The sequence below is a fragment of the Nelumbo nucifera genome, chromosome 3 (genome assembly GCF_055504915.1).
Source record: "Nelumbo nucifera cultivar China Antique chromosome 3, China Antique-T2T, whole genome shotgun sequence".
Lineage (NCBI taxonomy): Eukaryota > Viridiplantae > Streptophyta > Magnoliopsida > Proteales > Nelumbonaceae > Nelumbo > Nelumbo nucifera.
In genome coordinates, this window is record NC_142651.1 from 8,007,740 (window position 1) to 8,031,145 (window position 23,406).

The window sequence follows — 23,406 nt, forward strand, 5'->3', positions numbered from 1 at the left end:
ATTAAATCTATCTATCTATCTATCTATTTGTCTATATACATACACACATAGATATGTATAAACATGTATTTCATTATTAAAAAATGTATAATTATTTTTGTGATGAAATATACATATATATATTATTTCATGTTTAGTTTACATTTTTAAATTTGTTTTTTATTTTATAAATAAATGTTAAAAATTGTAATTTGAGGCCCGATTTTTTCTATGAAAACAACAAGCAAGGTGTCTTTTGACATAGATCTCAAAAAATTACTCAAAATAAAAAAAAACCCAATCATACATTAGAGTGCAAAGTAATGGCCTCTAAAAGTTTGCACATACATTGAACGTGCAACCTGTGACTTGATAACTAGGTCAAACGGATCAACGATTAAACCACTCAGGTTGGATGGTTTTTGGCTAAGTCAATATTTTTAACCAAACAATAGATTTCAACAAAACTAGACCCAAAAATCAAGATTGGGTGATGGTTCAAATGATTCAATTGGTCGGGTCAATGATGGATTGAAAACACTGGTTTGATGCAATGTGACTGCCTTGTTAAGCAGCTGGTTTGTTAGTCACATTGTTTTGTCAACTTCCTTGACCATCAAGATCGCTACTTATTTTGGGCTCTATCGTAGGCTCTAGGGGTGAGCATGGGTTAGTTCGGTTCAGTTCCATGGCAAAACTTGGGACCTACCTTGTAGGGGTCGATTCAAAGTTTTTGAAATTGGAACCTACCCTGTGAAGGTCGTTTCTGGCCTTGGTAGTTCTGGGGTCGGTTCTAGGGTCTACTTATGGAACCTATTATTTCTTTACTCTCCCTCTTAAAAAAATGAAACATGTCCTTTAAAAACTTTATTTTCAATAATGATAATATATAGTTTAAAACTTATATTGTCTTTACTGATTAAATTGAGTAACTTGATATATAGATTATCATAATATATTAATATATTGTTCAAAATTTGTCATTGTAATTTAAATTTTGCAAATATTACATTTTACATTATTTATTATTCACATTCAAATATTAAAATGAAAACAAATGGTCAAATCACTCAAGTAACTCAATGGTCAAGTGAGACCATGGCTTTTGTAACCATGAGTGCTTGGGTTCAAATATTTACATCTTTCAAAATATTTTGGGGTTTATTTCAAGGCAAGTTTGGTTCTAAGGTTTGTTCCACCAAGGCCAACTAAGGCCGATTCATTGAATCGGTTCGGGTAGGGTAAACTCCTAGACCCTGAAACAGACTTGGGTGGAGGTCAGTTCCAAGAATTTGAAACCAAACCCTACTTTATAACAGATTGGGTAGAATCAGTTCAAAGCTGATTTGAGTTTGGTCCAACCAATTTTGGGTAAAACCTATCCATTTGCTCACCCCTAGCAAGCCTTGTCTTCCTCTCTCAACATCTAGTTGTGAAAACTTCAGTTCAAAAGACATTGCTAGTGTATTGTCCTTACAAAACATTTTTTTATAGACATTGTAAAAGTAAAATTAATAAAAAGGGAAGCTATAAATCTGCCATTGAATTCCTTCATACGGTAGAAATAAGTGGATCATGTACGGAAAATTTCTCAAGCAAAAAAGAAAATGAAAATGAAAATGAAAATGAGTCCGTACCCTTAAAGACAAGGTTCTGTATATCACATTCTCACAAGCCGATACTCATGGATCGGAATTGTTTCAGCTTTCAAGTTTGAAACATATGAATTTGGATTAGCCGAAAACTTTGGCTGTGAAACCAATGATGAGGTTTTACGTCGGTCATAAATTCATGGGCCCCACTATGATAGCTAGTGCAGAACGTTGTTATTGGTTCCACAACCCGTTAAACAATTAACACGTTCAGTTAAACCTTGCCCAAATCATGCATTTCTAGGAAGGGTATGTTATGACTATTTGTCATAAAACTTTAACGATATTGGTGACATTGAAAACCGATATTAGGGGTGAGCAAGAAAAGCTGAAAAATCGATCGAAATCGAACCGAAAAATTGATTAATAGATTTGGTTGGTTTGGTATTTTTATTAATATAGAAAACCGATGGTTAACCAAACCGATCAATATACATATATTTCTATATATTTTATGTATATATATTTTATATTTTCTATATATTATAAATTAATAAGGGAAAACTCCCGATTAGTATCCTGTACTTGGGACCTAGTGCCACTTTGGTCCTCGAACTTTAAAATGCAACAATTTAGTACCCGAACTTTCAAAATGTGTCAATTCAGTACCTATTTTTAATCAACTGTTAACCAATCGTTAAGTGGTATTTGAAAAAGACACAAATGCCCTTCGAGTGTCATCTAATTTTCTTGATCAACCATCCAAATGTTGACAAAAAATTAACAATCCCAAATTCTTGCTTCTTCTATTCAAGAAAGTCGGGGGCACATCTCAATGGGCATTCTGGACCCCAACTTTCTTGAATAAAAGAGGCAAGGATTTAAGTTTGTTCATTTTTTGTTAATGTTTGGATAGTTGATAAAGAAAATTAGATGACACTCTAAGGGCATTTGTGCCTTTTTTCAAAGGCATTTAATGGCTGGTTAATAGGTAATTAACAGTAGGTATTGGATTGACACTTTTTGAAAGTTTAGATATTGAATTGTCGCATTTTAAAGTACGAGGACCAAAGTGGCACTAGGCCCAAGTACAGTGCCAAAATATATACAATATTTTATATATGCCTCTATTTTTGTTATATATTTATATATTTTTTATATATTATAAATATAAAAAAACAAAAAAACTAATGAATTAAACCAACGATTAATCGAACCAGTCAACCGATTGACTTCAATTCGATTTTGGTTACAGGTTCTAGTAATATTGATTCGATTTAAAAAATAGACCCACGGTTTGGTTAACCGAACCGCGAGCACCCCTATCATACAGCACAGAGTGGGACATGTATAAATACTTTTAACCTTGCTTGCTTGAAAGCTAATTTTTGAAAATTTATTCACACACACACAATATATATAGTCCATGTCACCATGCCTCTAAAAGCAAAAGGAAGGCCTCTACCAAATGGAATCTTTTTTTATATAAGCTAAATGAAATCTTATAATCTTTCCCTTTTCCCTTTTCATGCTTTTAACTATTACCATTACAAATTTAATTAATTACAATAATGCTATTGAATAAAACACAAAACAAATCATAACTTGTCCTAATTATTTACAATGGTGCTAATGATAACTATTTACAATGATGTCACTTTACCTTTTTCACATTTGTTAAAAATTGTCTTTTATCTCTCATTTTATTTACAATCGGGTTGTGTTGGGCCGTGCTATGCGTGCCGTGCTTCCCTTCCCTGGGATACTTTAGGGGGTCAGCTCGACACAGCCCTTGGCTTGAGCCCGTGCAAACCTGTATCATGCTTCAGGTCGGGTTGGTTTATGGGCCACGTTAGGCCATGAATTGGGCTAATCCATGTTTTTTAAAAAATTGGAAAAATAATGAAAAAGTTAGCATAAATTAAAAAATAGATAAATTTTGATGTATACAATTGTTTATACATGCAATAATAAAATGAAATAATATAATATTGAAAATAAAATTATATATTATATAATTATTGTATATAATATACGGCACGAGCCCGCGCGGGCGATGCTGTGCCACAGGCCAAGTCTTAGGCCAGGCCGACCACGAACCAGGCTAAGCCATGTTTTTTAAAAATTTTGAAAATAAATAATGAAAAATTTAACACAAATTTAAATAAATAGACAAAAAATAAAAAAAGATCTTAAATTTTTTTATATGAATTTTGATGTGTATATTATTTATATATGCAATAATAAAATGAAACAATATAATAAAATAGAAAATAAAATTATATATTAATATAATATATAATTATTGTATATATATGGCCTGAGCCTGTGCAGGCCCATGCCATGCCACAGGTCGAGCTAGTCCATGGGCCAAGTCTTAGGCCAGGTCGAGCCACCAATTGGCTAAGCCATGATTTTTAAAAATTTGAAAAAAATAATGAAAATTTTAGCATAAATTAAAAAATATACAAAAAAATTAAAGAAGATCTTAAAATTTTATTTTAGCTTGAGCCCACACGAGCCCGTGTCGTGCCACAAGCTGGGCCACGAACTGGGCTAAGCCTGTTCATGGGCTTGATAGCTAGTAGTTCAGCCCGAGCCATTAACAACACTAAATTAATTAATTAAATAATTTGAGATAGGCTTTACCAATCTTATGTTAATAATACATAAAGCTTTTTTTTATTTACTTATTTTACTAAATTATTTAATTAGTTAATAATTTAATAACCGAACAAATTATTATTGCTAGAAAAGTAAGACATAGAACCGTGTATATATTTATATATATTTACTCCTTACTTGATTGTCTATTTATCTCATTTATTTATTTATTAAATTAAATTAATTATTATTGAACTATTTACAATTATTCCACTATATGAAACAAAAATACAATTACAAAAGTTATCTCTCCCTCTTTCACTGTATTGCCCGATGACTGTGGTTATTTATTTATTTTAAATAGATTTTTTCCAATAAACTTTTAATTAAAAAATTTACAACGCAGGGCCCCTCCGCTAGTGTCATTTGGTGTTGTTTTGACAAACCAAATCATACACGTTGGCCAACAGTCCCTTACTGTGTTGATTGTAGGAAACTGTCTTGTTCGTTGTGCCTAGTGTGTGTTTTTGCCTTGCCGGTTACTGGTCGATCCTGATCGGACTCCATCAGATAACCGCCCACGGTACACTACAAAAGTATATAAAAGGGAAAAGGTTAAGTCGTATATCATAGAAATCGCCAAAACGTAAAGAAAGAAAAAAGGTGAAAAACAAAACGTAGGTTGGAGAAAAATGGCGGGAGCTCTTTCTCTGGCTACTGCGGCAGAGAATCTTGTGACCTCACTCAACGCCATTAAAGACCACTGGGAGGTCGAGTATTCCCGCTTCTTCAACCTTCCTCCTCCCTCGTCTTCTACGTCTCTCACTCTCAAACCTCTCGGAACATCCAAACGCAGCCGTTGCAAAGGAACCTGGATATCTTCTTCTTCAACTGCTGCTCTGCATCTCCTAACCTATCACCCGAGTCCTGAAGTGATCGTCGTCGTTACTCTCCGAGGAAAGATCCATGTGAGTCAAGAAGAAACCGAGATGCTGACGAGCTTCTTTTCTTTTTCCTTATGCATTTGTTTAAGTTTCTGGAGGTTTCCTGGTTTTCTAATTCATTTAACCGGGCTTCAATCGCTTCACGTCAACAGTTTCGATGTCAGAGGTTTATACGTTCTTTTTATTCGTTTTGTTCAGTTGCGCTTCAACACGTTCTCTTTGCAGTCTCGATTTCCAGAGTTTTTATTTTCATTTTTTATTTGCGCCGATGGTTTCAGGCTTTGTCTGGATTAGTCGTTAGTTTTTACTATTTTCTATTTTCATTTTCCGTTTTCCTCTCGTATCGACTTCATAGAACTTTATCCCTATCCGGATCCTATTTTCTTGTTCTCTTCTTTAAGATACGTGAATCATAATTTTTGGATAGCACATCTTTTTATATCCTTAGATGAATTATTTGTATATGTAAGCTTGAACAGGTTTGCGTATTACTGCGATGTTTGTGTAAAATACCTCTGCCATGTCCTTTCGTATTCTGAACGAGAAATTCATACAATTAACACAGAAAACCTCTGTGGATTCATTTTACCTTTGGTTATGCGTGCCTTTTGTACCGTAAACTCTTCAAATTATGTAGGCATTTGATTTATCAGGTTAATGGATACTGTGGCCGTTGATGCCTATTTTTTTTTCATGAAAATTGCATTTAAGTGGCTTGTTTCTCGTTGTTGCTCCGTTCACTTCTTGATTTTTCTTATTCTCATTCACCGAAATTGCATTGAAGGATTCCTGAACCTGCATTTGGTTTATTTAACTTCACTATTTATATTGTCATTCTCCATGAGGGTTATAGGCATGGGACTTCAAGTCTCTTGGAATTTCAAACTTCCTTTTTCTTATATATTTGTTTTTCAATAGCTAGTTTATACTGTATCTCCTTTCTTTTTCTATTATGAGGCAATTAGTTAAATGTATTTTTGAAAATGCTGGATTATTTGCTATTGGGCCATCCTTCAGATTCAGATGTTTTAACAGAAAATTATGTTTCTTCATTGTTATTTTTAACATATGGTGCAGGAAGAGCACTTCATTTCCAATCTGCAATTTTCCTGGCCTCAGGTATCATGCGTCTATCAATGCCCTACCAGAGGGAGCAGAGTTGTATTTGCAAGCTACAGAGACTGTGAAGGACAGGCAAGCTTTTTATCTCTCACTTTCTTCAAGATCACTACTGATAAACTTGGTATGTGAAGGATTGATTGGCTAAAAGTTTCGTTTCTACTTTTGGTGATACCATAACCCCGATGAATGCTTTCATACTTACTTCACTGCAACAGTTTGTAAGGAGTAGCTGATTTGCAGTCACAATCTTCTACAGTGGAAAAGAATGTGATGGTCTAGGTCCTAGGGAATACATATTTTACTATTTATTTTTCAGGAGTTCACCTATTTCCAAATAGTGTTTCTTGTGACATCAATGCATTAGAAACAAAAGAGTATACATAAGAGTGAACCTACAGTTTTTTATACCTTTTCTGCATATGAATTATACTGCAGGCAGTTTTTTCATCCGGTGATGAGAAGTATAAAATTACCACATGCAATTATGACTTTTAATGAGGAGGAGTAAATGCTCTTTCCTTCCAAGCCCACATTTTAGTTCAACATTCCAAACCAAATAAGCAACTGCAAATCTTATTAACTAGTAAACCTTAATTGTCTTTTAATGTCATACACAGTTGTGCATGATTAAAAAATTGGTAAGATGATGTTCTCTTTACATCTTTTAAATCCCCATCAAAACAACATATATACATGGTTGAGATATCAAATCATGTCATTCCAAAGTTAGTTATTGGTTTGTTGATATTTGGATTATATCCTCTTGCTTTTTGTCAGTTGTACTGTGTTATTTGAGGCTAGCTTTTGTGATTTTGTTTTATTTTATTAGGCCTCTTTAGTGTTATCCTCCATTACAGCAACCTCTATTAGTGCTTTCCGTGGCTTTGCAGATCCAGAAGTTTGCCCTACGGTTCTCTACATCTTGTGAAGCAGAGAGGTTCATAAATGCTTTGAAGGTATAGTCATCAAAACTTGTAATCCTAACAGAAGTTATGGTCTTCAATGCCATATGAAATATAAGCACCAATGGTCTGACCTTGCTTCTGCAACCTTTCTTTGCCTTTTTAGGAGAGGTTGAAGGACATAGTAAACATCAGGTATCCACTAGGAAATTTCGGATCTGAAATTTCATCTCAATCTGAGTTAATCTCTTCTAGTGTGCTCCAAAACAGGCATGATCTCTGCACTTTCTGAAATCCTCTTTTTTGTGATATAAAAGAGAAATGTAAGATATTGAAGTATGGTTTGATTCATGAGGATTATGGCTATTGCAGAACTGATGAGGAATTGAGCTGCCTGACTCCTGTTGATACATATACCCCTCAGACTGCTCAACCAAACTACAAGGGTGAGCAGCAAACATGTTCCCAGGAACCAGAACCAGAAGTTGATCATAACTTTGATGGAACATTTGAAAGCTTGCCTCCTAGCTTCACAGCACTGCTTACCAGCTGTTCCTCTGAGGCTGAACAAGGTTGATTGGTTGCACATACCGCAAATACAAGTATTCTTATTTCATTTGAATACCTGACTTTTCTAATTGACATAGATACTGCAGAGAAACAACAGGTAGCTGAGGAAGTTGACCTCAAGTCTCAGATCACGGTATCCTTCCAAACTCTGGCATTCAACATCCTTAATTGATGTGGTTTCTACTACTTCACAGTTTCACATGTTGCCTATGATTGTGCTGGATTGGTTTGGGAGCTCTCCGGACTTCTATAGTTGTATTTGTCCACTAGAGAGTGACAAGAGCAATTCCAGTGGACATTTTAGTCCAATAATTTTTTTTAATCTCCCCTTTACCTTTGCCTTCCATTTACGTATTTATTTATTTCTTTTTGTTGCAGAAATACATGTCGGATACTTGCTTCAGTGGTAAGTGGAATTCCTTACATGTACTAAATAACTGCATTACCAACAGGACATGGCTGGACAAGGTGTTGACATGAAATTTACACTAAAAATTTAAGTGTCTGACAGTGTTGGCATTTATTAGTTACCTTTCTGGAACTAAACTGTTCCACTCAATATGATGCTGTTTTCTTCTTGCTTGCCTTGGCTAGTTAGATGGCTGAGGTAGCACGGTTTGTACATTTATTTGATTTGACCAGACTAGTATCTTGGGACATGTATACGTTGATTACCTTGTGTTGCCAAATGACTTGATCTATACTTTTTTCTTGGAGAGAACCAACTGCTTGATCCATTCCAAAAATAATTAAAGCTTCCTTTGGTATAGCCCTTTCCACTATATTTTAAGAGGAGTTGCTGATTGTATATGTTTTTTGTTCTTTTCAGAGATGCTGAACAAAGTTGAGAAAGTTATCTTTCAAATGGGAGGGGAATTGGCACTATAAATCTGTAATTACAGTAAAAAGCTCTCTCTCTCTCTCTCTCTCTGTCTTCCTTGTTATGAGTTGGCCTTTACATGGTATGGCTGAACATTTTTGGATGGTTGATTGATTACCACACTTGTGCTGTGGTGGTATTGGAAGTGTAGAAACTACCCTACGCTTATAAAATAGGATAGGGGGAAATGAAACAATTGAAGCAGCCAATGCTTTTGATGTCTGTAGTCTACTTGTAATAGAATTTTAAAAATCATTTTATACCAGATCTGATTCTCTGAATCATTTTGGTTGTGTTTGACATCATTGATCCTAGGCGTTTGATGTCTTCATTTAAAGTCCATATTTCAATTACATGGATTGCTTGCCAGGAAAGGATGAGATGAGCCAAACCATATGGATATATGATAAAAACTCGTACAATTGTAAAATTTATTACAAGTACGTAACTCTCTCTCTCTCTCTACTAAACCCTCCCCTACTTTTAATTTATTTTCCAAAGTAGGCTTAACATCCCTTATAATACAATCTCCAATACAATATAAACAAAAATCTGTGATAAAGTAAAAACCCTTTCTCACTAAATGACAAAGGATGCTTCTCTGCACAAGGGGTGTCAATTGGACTGGATTTGGTCCAATCCGATCCAGTCCAGTGTGGGTCCATTACAATTGGACTAGGTCCAATCGAATCCAATGAATATTTTGGACCATTTTGGACCGGTCCAATTCAATGTCTGGAATGTCCAATCTGTTCAAATTTGTTTTAATTTAGATTGGTTTCAACCCAAACCTGGTCCATTGAACCTATATTCTTATCTCATATCATTGGACCAGATATTGGATTAATTCAACCCAATCCAATATAAATTTATTATGGATGGACCAGGTCCAATCCAATCTAATAAATATTTTGGCTATATCTTGTTGGTCTGTCCAATCCAGTCCATTGACACCCTTACTCTGCACTTAAAGTTTAAAATATCCTTATATATACCAGGTAGGATTTCTAAACAAGAACCAATGGTCAAATTGAATTTTTGTTCGCCTCATTCTTACTTTCTTAGAAATGTTGACTTTGTTAAATTTACCTTATTTGCACGTATTAACATGCGTCATGCCCTCTAATGTTTATAATTTCAATCCTATTTTGATGCAAATTATCTTTACAAGATGATCTCCAAAGGCTCTACAGTCTGAGACAAAAACAGAGTCCAAAAACAGGGCATCAAGGCATCAAGTCATTGCTATACAAAAGAGATCTATGGACTCCAGATTTTGCTGAAGTATCAGCTACAGCATTTTGTTCCCTGGGAACCCAACTGAAGGTTGCACCAGCAGAGGAAGCTATAACCCTTGCTGCTTTTGAAGCAGTATAAAAAGCAAACCAAATAACTCACCTGAAGTGGAATATATGTACCTGCCTTTTGGATCAAAGACAATACTATATAGACAAACATAGCGTTTTTTTTTTCACAGCTAAATGTTTAATCTCTCTAAAATGTAAATATTGCACTAGAACACATAGAAACATCGACATAGAATGACACTGCAAATTTACAGGTTCTTTTTCAGTCAACCATTCTTTATCAATATTACAACATCACTAGATATTCAAATATCCCGTGCGTTCAATCTGCTAGTGTATCATATGCATAAAGGCTTCCAAACAGCTCATGCTGCTACGAGTTTGGATGGGCTCATGGGCTCACCACAAGACACTAGCCGCACATGGTGGGGGAGCATATCTCATTGTGGCTGCAGGGTCATGTGATGTGGCCAGCATTTTGAAGTTAGCACTAGCAGATCCAGACTCCCAATGCGCACGGATCACTGGCGTGTTCGCTGTTGATTGGCTACCTCAACCTATGTACACGCCTCTGTTTGTAGCAGGTCTGCAGTATGGCATTGATTACATTTATTCTTAAAAAAATAGCTAAATCTAGTATGGCATATAATGATATAACAAACCCACAAAGCACAATAACCCATGTATGATTCAATGTCAATGGAGGAAGGAAGAGGAAAAAACAGAAGAATTTCATTGTCATCATCATCATAATCACTTCATCAGTTAACCAATCGGCAGTAGTTCCTTATCTCTCCTAGGTTTCCCGTTAGTACCTCAATTCTCCCCATCCGAGTCATGGCTCTGCCAAATTTCTGGGACCAACTAGTGGGATTAAGGGAAAACTCTTCCACAATCTTACTGGTATTTCTGTCTTTCATTAGAGCCTGATCTGATTCCAACAACCCTCTCCCGAGCTTGAGACCCAGGTAGTACTTGTTATCCAGCGTCGTGGGAGAGGCCTGGTCGAATGGGATGGTTGCTTCACTGAAGTAATCTGCCATGAAAGTCCCGGGCATTGGGCAACTTACCTTTAAGTAAGAAGCAAATATGTAATCCAAACTTGGGTCTTGCAACACTGTTGGGCTATATTTGTATAGCCTGTAGGCGAAGGTAGGGCAGTGAGCAACGCCTATGGAGTGTGCCCCGGAGAGCGTGACCATCTCTTCCTGGCTGAGTCCCTTCCTGGCGAAGAGCTTCGTTAGTTCGTCAACTGTTGCAGTGGGTTTAGGAAGTTCGGTGGCTGCGTCAGCGGCTCGGGAGGACCGACCATCGCGGCGACCTGCTGGGACTTTGTAGGGAATGAGGCCTACAATGACAGCAGCGTCGCGGGCTGCAAACGCCAGGATGTCAGCGCAAGACACAATGCCAGGGCAGAATTGCTCTACACGGGCTTTGATCTCGTCGATCACCTCCAATCCCCGTAGCGATTTGTAATTGCCCGTGGCTTCCTTCTCTACTGGCTCTCCAGACGGGGTGGCATCCAACAGAATTGAGGCATCGCAACCCTGTGAATTCACATTTCACAAGTAACAATTGTCCCTTGTCAGTCACGGCTTCAAAGTTCAAATGAAGGTTTGATACTTTGGTCATCTATCACTTTGCATCTTCTTTTTTTTTTTTTTTTATTTTTTCTCTGAGAAATGTAACAATGTGCAATCTCCATCTGATGAGTGATGACATACCATCCATGGCAGATAGTCATCAGATACCATGCCACCACTCATCACTTCAAACAAATGCAACCCATCTAAGGGTAAGCAACATTAGATGATCCTAGCACCACCCACAGCGTTAATAACGCATCTAATGTCCAAGAGAAGCCTCAAGATTAGTGCTATAGTTACAAAGCTAGCTCTCTGCACGTATATATTTTGTGCTTGCTTGACAAAGCAAAATACAAGCTCCAAGTTTTTTTAGATATAAATCAGCCATTGCCCAATGTTGTGGTTCTAGCTATCTGGGTCTTCTTAGGAGGGGTGGGTTGAATATGGACCCTTATCATTGCACTTTTCCTTCCACTGCAACAAGCAATGGCCCTGCAAGCTAATCTAAACATCTCTCTCTCACACACACACACAACATTTTAAGCTCAAAACAGACAAAGATCGTAATTTGTAAAGAGAAAGAGAAGGGAACTAACATTGACAAAGCAGTCATGGAAATGCAGTCGAATAAGGCCTGCGGCCACGCCCGCATTTTTGTTCACGGCTTGCGCCACTACCAGACGTGTAATCGTCTCCACCTGCGGGCAGGTCTTGTTATAGAATCCAAAATGTAAATGGTTGCCGTCAAGATCAATATCTTCCGACAGAACGAGGAGGCAATGCAAGAGAAAGAAGGTTGTTGTAATGACGGAACCGGCCTTCATGTTGATTGGAATTGGTGATGATGGCCGGCTAATTTGGAACGACAACAATTCAAGAATTTATACCAAGAGCAGAGCATAGATTTCTCCTTGTTTTATGGATACAAAGTTGGCACCCGCGTAGAAGGAGTCTTTGGTTGTTAGGGTGGACGTTTTTCATGAATTTGGTGGTCGGAGACGGTCGGCCAATTTAGTTTGACGTTTCCCCAACTAACAAACACACGACTACACGATTAGCTAATTTCAACAATGTTTTTTTTTTTACTAATTCTACATCAATTATCTTTTTCTTTTGCAGTTAGTTATTTTTGGACAAACTTTGTTTATATTCTCAAGAAAACCCTTCCATTAAAAATACATAAAAGTCATTCTTATTCGTGCTGATCTTTATTTACTACTCACTTCTGTTTTGGTCCACTCTGTTTTTCCTTTTCGGTTCCCCTATTACTCTTGTTTGATCTCGATCTACTTGGGTAACATGATCGTCTGATTTGCTCGCTTGACCATTACTGCCCTACCCTCTGGTCCTTGTCATACACGAAATGTCACAGCTGGGCCTGGACATGAAAACCCACTGGGTGGCCCAATTTTGTTTATTTCACAGAGGTGTGCAGATAGGGGTGCAAGTCGGGTGGGTTGGGTCGGGTTTATGGTCAACCCAGGCCCGGTCCTAAAATTTAGGTTTAAGGCCTGAGCCCGAGGTCAAGCCCAACTTTCTCAATCCGAACCCAGTCCTCCTTGTAATTTGATGTATTCGGATTGGTCAATGGATCCCTCTAAATTATACATATATAAATATATTTATGCAAATATATATACATATATTTATATATACAAATATGTATACACATATATGTATAAATGTATATAATTAGGTCGGGCTTGGGCCGGGTTCAGACTACCTAAGGGCTAGGCCTGAGCCCGTCCTGAAAAATAAAAAAGCCTGACTTTTTGGGCCCGAGCCCAGCCCAAGGATCGATTCGGGCTCGGGCTGGGCCCGCCCAAGTTGCACCCCTATGTGCAGACTGGATCAGATCTAGTAGGCACAATATAAATAAATACATTAAACGAGCATTTAATAAGTATTTTGAAAATTGTTAAAAGTGGGTTTTAATCATTTAATAAGTATATATATTGAGTTATTAAATAATCTCTTCAAAATCCATTTCCATTTTCAAGGAAAAGATCGGAAATGGAGAAAGAAAGAAAACAGTGGATTTTTACCCATTAAAGGCAGTGAAGACCAATTTATGAAATAGGATGCCTTTGGCTTGCATGAGATATTCTATATCACATACATGTATACAGGTGTGGTCAATATGATGCCACCTTCTGAAGAAATTACATTTGTGTGGTGGCAAGTCCAACTGGGTACGGTTTTAAACCAAATACGAGTAGACAAGCTGTACAGCTAAGAGGGCCCTGAAAACAATTGATTCAGACAAGAGCTAATTGGTTCATGTGATGTACACAATTATTCTTTTCCACTGTACGTGCCACTACTGCTTAGCTAGCCCATGGGCCATGGCGCTTTATTGCAAGGTCGGAGAGTCCCAAGTCCCAACCTGCTACCTCCCCACGCCCCAACCACATACTTGTTCATGTAATAAGATAAAAACGATTCTATTTCTCTGCGTCAACAATTTCTTTTTTTTTTTTTTTTTTCCTTTTGAAAGAGAGGGCACACAGCAGGGACAGAGGGATACCTATCCCTACCTTCTACTTCTAGACGTGAGCTATCTGGAAACTGACAAAAGGTCATGTCACCTTCTGCTGGATTTGGATTACCCTTCTCTCCACAGTTTAATTTTGAGTTACTCTGTCAACCAAATTCCTGTATAAAGTTGGAGTGTTGTTGCAAAAGGTCATTTGTGCAATCTGCAAAGAGCTGTCACCCTGCTGCTTCTGCTTCTGGGTTGGGGCCTGGTGCTTGGTGGGCTCATCACCAGTGATCACGACCATCCATATGAGTCATGGTGCTGGGTTTCGAATTTAGATCGTGTTGATTGATTGTGTTGGCACTATCACATGGGCTAATCCTGATGCAGTCATACAGTGTCATTGCTTCTCAGTTCTCACCCGTAAGTCTTAATAACAGCTAGCTTCTGGTTCTGATGAGTATATAGATGATGACTCTTTGCAACATTATCTTGTTCTTGTGATCGACACAAGAGATAAGCCTCTCTGTCTCTGTCTCTCTCTGGTCTGCTTTTCTTTTTTCAAATTGTTTCAACTTTCAACTTTGAACCTTAGAAGAGTTATGCTGGCTAAATCTCGGTTCTGGCACAAAGGACACGTAGATTGGCTGAACCCAAAATTACCGATTCAAGCAAGTCCAAGAACTGCACCCAGCCCAGCCCGGTCTGGAAATCAAATTGACAGACTGAGAGACTGCGCCACTGGGACCTAAGACTGGCCCAGCAACAATTCAGGCGTAAGCCCTGATACCAAGGCTCAGGTAGGTATTCATACTAGTCGCACCTATCGTACGTTTGTTACAGAATGGGTCTATCTCTGAATTTTCATCAGCAAATTCCCAGTCTAGAATAGAATGCCGTCAACTTGTATTATGGCTTCAAGGTGAAGCTTTTAGGTCCATCACCATTCACTACTACTCCTGGCTAAGGAATTCCAAGTTCCAACCATCCCATTTGGGCCAAAGATCCCATCAGACCATCAAATTCCAAGCTCGATAGACACCTCTAGCTCGTACAACTATGCATTGGAAATATCTCCCCTATCATCTCATTCATGAGAGATGTTCCCGATACATGGTGATGATGCTGTAGCAGATCCCGAGTCAACCTCGGGGTAGTTCAGTCTGTTTGCTGGGTTCAGATTTGGAACAATATCATAATTCACACCATTGGGAAACTGAAACTTTGTCATGTGTTTCAGTGGTTCTTGGTTCTTGATCAAGGCTCTCCGGAGATTAGACTGCACAGGTTATCTGATTGATGAGATTATTTTAGCCAAATATTTGATAACCCATGTTTATGGCATCCATAACTGGTTAGTAGACTGCAGTAGTGAAGGTTTATATGTATTAATTCTTGAAAGCTATTAATATTGTAAATAATTGTACTTTTTTTAAACTACCACATAAAAGTTATTTTGAACTCTGGAAGATGAAAGTGACCATTGTCCTTCTATATGGAGCTCTGAAAAAGCCTACCATCCTGTGAGTATAGGAATATTGTATTATAGGTTTCCTTGTTTTTTGCTTCTCTTTATATTATAAGCGATTTCTGTACTGTGGTTAAGAATTTTTTTTTTCTTCCGAGCTCTGACTACATAATTTGAGTATACCATTAAACCCCAATCTTTCATCTTATAAGAGAAGAATCAGTACTTTATTTCAAAAAATCCTACTGAAAACTCAATATTATCAGTGGGTTCTCGTGTTCTCTGTCTTATACAAATCTTTAGGGGGCGTTTGGGTTATCAAAAAAAGGGAGCATTTGGCATGTCTTTTCTGCAGTCTTTTGGGCTTTTCCAAGTTTGGAAGACCAAAGGTTAGCCTTTCTCCTTTTAGCAATGAAAGATGATATAGGTGAATATGGAAAGTCCCAGATGGCACCATGTGGCATCGACCGGATGAGATCCTAGCCGTTCATCTCTAATTGCCTCCAACCACTCTATGGCAAGGTTAAGTATAAAAGGGGGTGCCCAGCTCAAGGTAAAATCATCTTGTTCACTCTTGCTCTCTTGCATTCTTGCTTCCAAGCGACCTCGTCTCAACCCTGGTCCGACCCCTCTCAAGCACTTGACTAACTTGACCATCAGAGTCTCCGCCCTTGGGATAATACCCAGGGCCTCTGACATGTGCTATTTGCTTATTCTCATGTTGGATTCATCGGCTTTGGCTAGAAGCGAAGTTACCTTGTTTCCCTTGGCCCCATCCTAGGCATTAACAAAAGATATAAAGCTAGAAAGACCTATGCCCTAAAAAGCTCATAAAAGACCAAAATGGCAAAAATTTTAGGGCCTGTTTGGTGCGCCTTTCCATGTGATCTTTCGGCTGTTTACAAGCCAGGAAGACCGACTTTTGGTCTATTTCCGTTTGGTGCACGGAAGATCTAGCCGCCAAAAGATGGAACACCGAAAAGACGCAAAAAACCCATTTTGGGAAGCTCCAAATGAAGCTTCTTACGTCTTTCGCGTTTTAGTCTTGCGTAGAAAGAAGCGGAAAGACAGACATCTGCCAAACGTGCTTCAGGCTGCTCAGATCTTCATGCAAAAGCTCAATGCGTCTTGTGACTGTCAAATCTAAGCTTCTTGTCTTTCTGCCTAAAATCTTTCATCTCATATCTTGAAAGATCATGGCATATTAGGATACTTACCAAATGTTCTTAGATGTTTAAAGACAAGACCCTAAAAGTTCATTATGTCTTTGTCCATCTGAGCTAAACGACTTGTCAAACAACCCCTTAGTCTTTTTTATTTCTTTGCTTATTAGGATAAAATAGTTATATGCATGTAAAGCCATAATTCCTTGCAAATAGGGGCAGATACCAATGGAGCTAAGCTGAATATTAGATTATTCGAGCTTAGCTCAACAACAATTCAAAAGCTAATTAAGGGGGCATTCTACAACAAGAATGTGTTTGCTTTCATTTGTTTTTGGAATTACCACATCAGCGAAAAAAAAAACATGTTCTTGAACTTTATTTTTTATTTCAAAGTGAAAAACAAATTGGTTTTGTTTTGAAAAACAATACATGCATGTTTTTGGAACCAACAAAATATCGGTTTTTAAAACAAAAAACAATATTTCTAGTATAAAAATTAGGGAAAATTCCTGATTAGTACCATGTACTTTGGGTCTAGTGCCACTTTAGTCCCTGAACTTTAAAATGCGATAATTCAGTACCCGAACTTTCAAAACATAACAATCCAGTATCTGTTGTTAACTAACTATTAACCAACCACAAAGTGGCATTTGAAAAAGACACAAATGCCCTTCGAGTGTCATATAATTTTCTTTATCAACCATCCAAACATTGACAAAAAATTAACAGTCTCAAATCCTTGCCTCTTCTATTCAAGAAAGTTGGAGTCACCAGAATGCCCACTCAAACGTGACCCCAACTTTCTTGAATGGAAAAGGCAAAGATTTGGGACTGTTAATTTTTTGTCAATGTTTGGATGGTTGATAAAGAAAATTAAGACTCAGTTTGGAAAGAGTACAAATACAAATATGTACGGTGCAAATACATAAAAAACAATACAAAATATAAGGTTTTGTACTCTACATATTTGCATTTGCACTCCTTCCAAACTAAGCTAAAATAACACTTGAAGGGCATTTGTGTCTTTTTCAAATGCCACTTAACGATTGGTTTACAACTAGTTACGGTAGGTACTAGATTGTCACGTTTTAAAAGTTTGGGTACTAAGTTGTCACATTTTAAAGTCCGTGGACCAAAGTGGCACTAGGCCTAAAATACAGGGTACTAATCGGAAATTTCCCTAAAAATTATATGATTTGTACAAACATGATGTTGAACAAATCATATGAAAACATGTTTTTGAAACCAGATTCAAGAACATGTTTTTGGTTTCAGTTTTGAAAAAAAAAATACACAACCAAGGACATGATTTTTTTGTGTTTTTGTTTTAAGGCCCCGTTCGCTTTTCGGTAAGTTACTTATCCAGGTAAATGCAGTTACCTGGGTAAATTTTTCCTGGGAAACACTTACCCAGGTAAGTGCATTTACCCATGCTCTTTTATTTCTCATGTAAATAATATAATGGCCATTTTAGCCATAAAAATCCATTATTAAAAAGGATATTTTTGTCCCATTCAAGTGTTGACAACTTTCCCCCTATGTGGGAAAGTTATTTACCCACCTAGGAGATGTGGGTAAATAAATTTTCCCTGGTCCCTACATAAATCTAAAAAAAGAACATGGGATTCTTGGTCAATGAGAACCAAAATCCCATTGACCAACTTTCCCCCTCTCAAAATCTGAAAAAAGAACACCCCCTAAGAAATAACCTGATTTCAAACCAGATGGTTTTGATTTGTTTTTTGATCCGGAAACAAGAAAAACAGTTCATGTTTTAGAACGTCCCCTAATATGTGGAGCTACATATTTTTTGGCAATGATGTAATGGCCTCAAGAAGATCTCTTCCAGCCACGTCAAGAAGAACTCCAATCATTCTTTGGGTTAATTATATAGAATCCAAAGGTTTTTAATTGGCTTCGAGACATCAACAAGCCCAGTTAGCGGAATTACATAGCCAGCACTAACACAAAATATTCTTTAGTTACTCAAAATCACTGAAAGTCCTACTAAATTAAATTAGGGGAGGTGGGTCTCTTGCAAATTCCCTACTAATTTCTTCTACAAACTTAATGTTGATAGTGCCAATTGGGGCAATCCAGGCTTAAGTGGAGGTGATGAGTTTGGATCTGCTCCTCACAGAATGCGCCTTACACTGACCTCACAATATGTTTTGTGTGTGCATTTGGAATATTTCCCTTATAAGTAATTTTTTTTTTCGTTTCATGGGGCTACACAACAGGAGCCCGGATCTCCTGAGATGTTTCCAATTCATGGGGGGTGGTGTATTGTGGGTAGGCGTGGGCAGGGTTCTCATGGGCAGGAGATCCGGAGTCCACAACAGGGGTAATCCATCCCTTTTCCCTTAACCCCCCAACCCCTGGTGGCAGCGGAATTTGATCCCAGGTCTCTACTCCGACGAGTCAGAGAACCTACCAACTGAGCCACCATCAGTTGGCCCTTATAAGTAAAAATTTACAAGCACGGAACCATGGCCAGAATGTGTTGTGAGGCTGGTGTGAGGTGCGCTCTGTGAGAAATAGATCCGAACTCGGAGGTGATGGTCTCAAAAGGAATGCTTATGGTGGGTTCTGCTTGGGCTTCCAAAGGGATTATGGTAGTAAGCTTCACTTCAAGCCCAAATTTTAGCAATTAATGCTTGATGGCCTGTGTCTTTGGTATGAACATGATATACGAGCTGTGGAAATCAAGAGTGACAATAAGATCCTTCTAAAAGCCCATGGTCCATAGTCTATACTCTAAGAAAGATCAGTAGAGTCATTAACTCCATGAGAGTAGTTTTTCCTTTATACTTTGAGAGAAGGAAATGGAGTAGCTGACTATCTGAACGGAGGTATTGAAGAAAATATACGGATCTATATTTCTTCCTCTTAGTAGGAATGGCAATGAGGCGGGTTTGGGGTGGGAATTATTCCCCGTTCCTGACCCTGATTTTGAAAATAACTTCCATCTCCTTCTCGATCCCTGTCGGGGATAAAATGTGTCATCCATCCCTAACCCCCGACGGGGATGGGTTCTCCATGGAGACCTGAATCCTTGAAATATTTTTTGATAACAGTAGTTTTTTAAAAATAAATAAAAACTTAAGTTATAAATAATATTTTAAATATGTTTTTATATATAGAAATAATATAATAATATATATTTAATATATATGTATATATATACACACACATACAATCGAGATCAGGGTTGGGGAAATCGAGTTCCCGTCGAGGATGAAAAAAATTGCCATCCCTACCTCTTAACTTCCTAGTGAGCATGTTAGAATTATCAAAAAAGATTATTTAAAACTTCCTCTCTATCGTCAAGGTTAGTTTTGTTTTCATTGGGTTTTCTTTCGTGCAAAGGGTTGGGTTGAGAGATTTTAATGTGTATATCTATGGCTATGGGGCAATGTGGGGTACATCCTCTCCTATTATTCTTTATTCTCTTTAAATATTGGTTAATGAAATTTCAAAGTGGCAGTCTTTTGTCATCCAACAAGCCTATGACAATCCTTGCATTGATTTTTCCAAGAAGTTATGGTTTAACAGACAAAATCCCCTTTGAATATTTTATGTCACTAAACCTGTTTTTTTTGGTATTTTGGTGATATGCCCGAATTTTCCATAGGGGTCGTTTGAATAGAACAATGCCACACTAATAAATTCATGGCTTTCAAAACTGGACCGGACCAGATGTTTGGACTGAAAAAACCGGTAACCGGTCAGCCCCAGGTCTGGTTATACTAGAAATTGGAAATTCTTAAAAAATGTTGAAAAAGTAAAAAAACCGTTGACCTGGGCGGTTGGGCTGCTAAACCGTTTAGGCCCTTTAGGGTTAGAACCCCATTTTCGTTCTAACCCTTCCTTCATCTCAACCCTCACACCCAACTAACCACCTGCGGCGGCCAGTACCTCCAGCATTTGATGGCGATACATACCGACCTACGACGATTAACGGAGACCGGCAACGATGAGTTTGCAGCGGCGGCCAGTGTATTTTGCAGTACTTCCAGGCTCTAGTAATAAGAGTTGCGGCAGGTAAGTTTGCAACGGCGGGCGACGAGTTTGCAGTGGCGGGCAGGGGGTTTGCAGTGACAATAACACCACCATTGGCGATTATACAAGTTGGAGCAGCACTTGCAGCTGATTTTTACATAGAGATTTAAGGGTTTATTTATAGATATTATATACAGAAAAGGGCATCTTGCCGACTACTCATAGTTGAAGAACCAAAACATGCAGAACTGGCTTTTCTTTGGATCTGAACTTTCTTGCCTCTCTTTAACCTTGAAGGTAGATCATAAAACGGGTCTATTTACAAACGTTTTCTTTCTTCTAATTAGTTTACCATAAGGAAATTTTGCGTTCAGTTAAATAGGATAACAAACTACGAAATGACATCAAACTTCTGATTATTTAAACTTTTGAACAGTCCTATTGCTTAGAGGCTGGACTGAACTAAAAATCAGAGTGATTGATGATTCTAAGAGTTCATCTATTAGGTGTTGTTTGATTTTTACAACAGGCTCAAAATGTGATACTTTGGGGAGTTCGTTTGATTTTTCTTTTGATTTCTAAGTAACACAATGCATATTAGATTCCAACTAATAATAGGATCTCATATGGTTCTTGGTTCTTGATTCTTGAATCCACATATAGAGCTTTGTATTCTTGTAATTTGACTTAAATTTTTTGAGGGTTTTCTTCTTGAAATCCTTATATGTTCTGTTTTATTTTTCTGTTTTTCTGTATTTTTTCAATATTTTCTGTGTTTTTTTTTTGTATTTTCTATTTGTTATGTACTTTGTTATTTTTTGTATTTAGATAGTTTTATTTTTTCCGTTTATTTTTTCTGTATTTTTTGAATTTTTTTGTGTTTTTTCTGTATTTTTTAGAATTTTTCTGTATTTTATTTTTATATTTTCTTTGTGCTTTGTGCTGTATTATTTTTTATTTAGATAGTTTTATTTTTTGTATTTTTTCTGTTTTTATTTAATTTTATGCTATTTTTTTATTATTTATAAATATATTTTTTATTTTTAATTTATCTATGATGTCATGGGTCAAACTGTTCGACCCAGATGGTTGAACCGTATAACTGGAAACCGGTCCCCTGACCGGTTCTGCTTCTGGTTCGTTTTTAGAAACCATAAATAAACCCCTCCTCGAAAGTTGATGGTTATGGGAGTTGAATCCACATCTTTGATGGAACGAACCAACTTATCCACCCCTCACTTTAAGAGCTCTATGATGTATTTGGATTGATATTATATTGGTTTTCAAAATAAAACAATTAAGAGATGAGTTTATAATTTGCCGGATATATTGGGCCGGGTAGGGTTTTCATGGTTAATTGATGGTTTTGACGGTGAGAATGATCTAACTGACGGGTCAGCCATTAAAACGGTGACCCAGTGAGAATTACAAAAAAAGGTTTGTATTACATTCATTCATTCATTGGTAAATTCCATAAAAGTGGTCTGAAATTCAAATATATACTGTGCACCACTAGTGGTAGTGAAGGTGTAGAACTGATAGATTGATGCACAAGAGCCCTAATATAGTAAGCTCCTCAAAGAATATTAATGAACTACGGTGAGTGTCGGTAACCGTACCGGTACGATATATGTGGAGGAACTAGTGTTCTTCACGGATGTCCATGACTGGGTGCAGATACAGGTGGTACGAACAAGTCTCACTCCATGAATAAATACTAGTCTTTTCACTGGTGGTGGTAAATTTTCCTACTATAGACTAGATGATGATGGCATCACCGTTCATGGGTTCCATCTGGAACTAACAACTGAAGCTGAGGCCACACCCAACGTTGTGGAGAGTTGGGATATGAATGGAGATCACTGGAGTACTCTTATTCCTTTTAACGTACTTTTTAAAAAAACTATTGCACCGACCGACCATGCTTAGCAGTTAGCATCAGCAAATTTGGATTTGTTGTTTTATATGTAAAAAGTGCTTAATTATGGTGCAGCTTCTCCTCAGCATAAGCTCATGGAATGTAGTTTTTGGGAGGTTTTCAGAAAACTGATATAATGTGTTCATGATCTCCTAGGACCCAAGCTGGCTACAGTAAATTTCACAAAGAACTGGCCATCTTTTCTCATTTCTCCTTTTTGTTCTTAATGCTTTGATCATGTCATTTACTTTGACCATGCGCAATCAGTTCGCCAGCTCAGGTCGTGGGGCCTTTTTGATCGAGTCTCTGGACCTGCTACATTTTTTTCGCTGCACTTTGTGGCGTACAAAGCAATCAGAGTAACCGAGTTTTACACATAAATCCGGGACATTGCTTACACACTGATTGCTTCTACACCACATAGTGTACCAAAAAAGTGTAGCAGATCTGGACTCTTCTTGATCACCCATTGAATCCTTCCAGGAAAATGTTGCTTGTGGGAGATGATTATTAAGGCCCCAACACCAAGGCTATGTTTGGTTTTGATAGTAAGTAAGAGAGAGAGAGAGACACACACAAACAGTACTGTTGAGGAAAAGTGCTTAAGAAATTTTGTGAAACTCCTTAAGCACTTTCCCTCAACTCCCTGTATCTCTCTCACTTACCATCAAACCAAACACAGCCCAAATCTATGCCTATTTGTATACATGCAAAACACTAGTGATATATATATATATGAAGTAACAAATAGGTTTCTGATATGTATGTATATAATATTTAAAGTAAATAATTTAGGTTGGGGACACAGAAATTTAGGTCTAGAGTTTGAACCAAACAGTTCTACAATGATTACTTTATAAGAATTAACATCAATGTATTTTTAAGAG

General features: G+C 37.4%; 2 protein-coding genes across 2 annotated transcripts; one reads left to right on the forward strand and one right to left on the reverse strand.

Annotated features, from left to right (window-relative positions):
• Positions 1-4,426: 4,426 nt before the first annotated feature.
• LOC104593301 (poor homologous synapsis 1) lies at positions 4,427-8,874 on the forward strand. Its single transcript, XM_088899566.1, has 8 exons — positions 4,427-5,143; positions 6,197-6,313; positions 7,132-7,197; positions 7,310-7,417; positions 7,448-7,715; positions 7,800-7,846; positions 8,092-8,119; positions 8,543-8,874. Exons 1-8 carry the CDS (start codon positions 4,868-4,870, stop codon positions 8,599-8,601), a joined length of 969 nt encoding a protein of 322 aa, XP_088755692.1. The 5' UTR covers positions 4,427-4,867; the 3' UTR covers positions 8,602-8,874.
• Positions 8,875-10,042: 1,168 nt separating this feature from the next.
• Positions 10,043-12,418, reverse strand: LOC104593117 (peroxidase 5-like). Its single transcript, XM_010252812.3, has 2 exons — positions 12,083-12,418; positions 10,043-11,447 (listed from the first exon to the last, which is right to left on the reverse strand). The coding sequence occupies exons 1-2, from the start codon at positions 12,308-12,310 to the stop codon at positions 10,662-10,664; spliced, it is 1,014 nt and encodes a 337-aa protein (XP_010251114.1). The 5' UTR covers positions 12,311-12,418; the 3' UTR covers positions 10,043-10,661.
• Between the last annotated feature and the right edge of the window lie 10,988 nt (positions 12,419-23,406).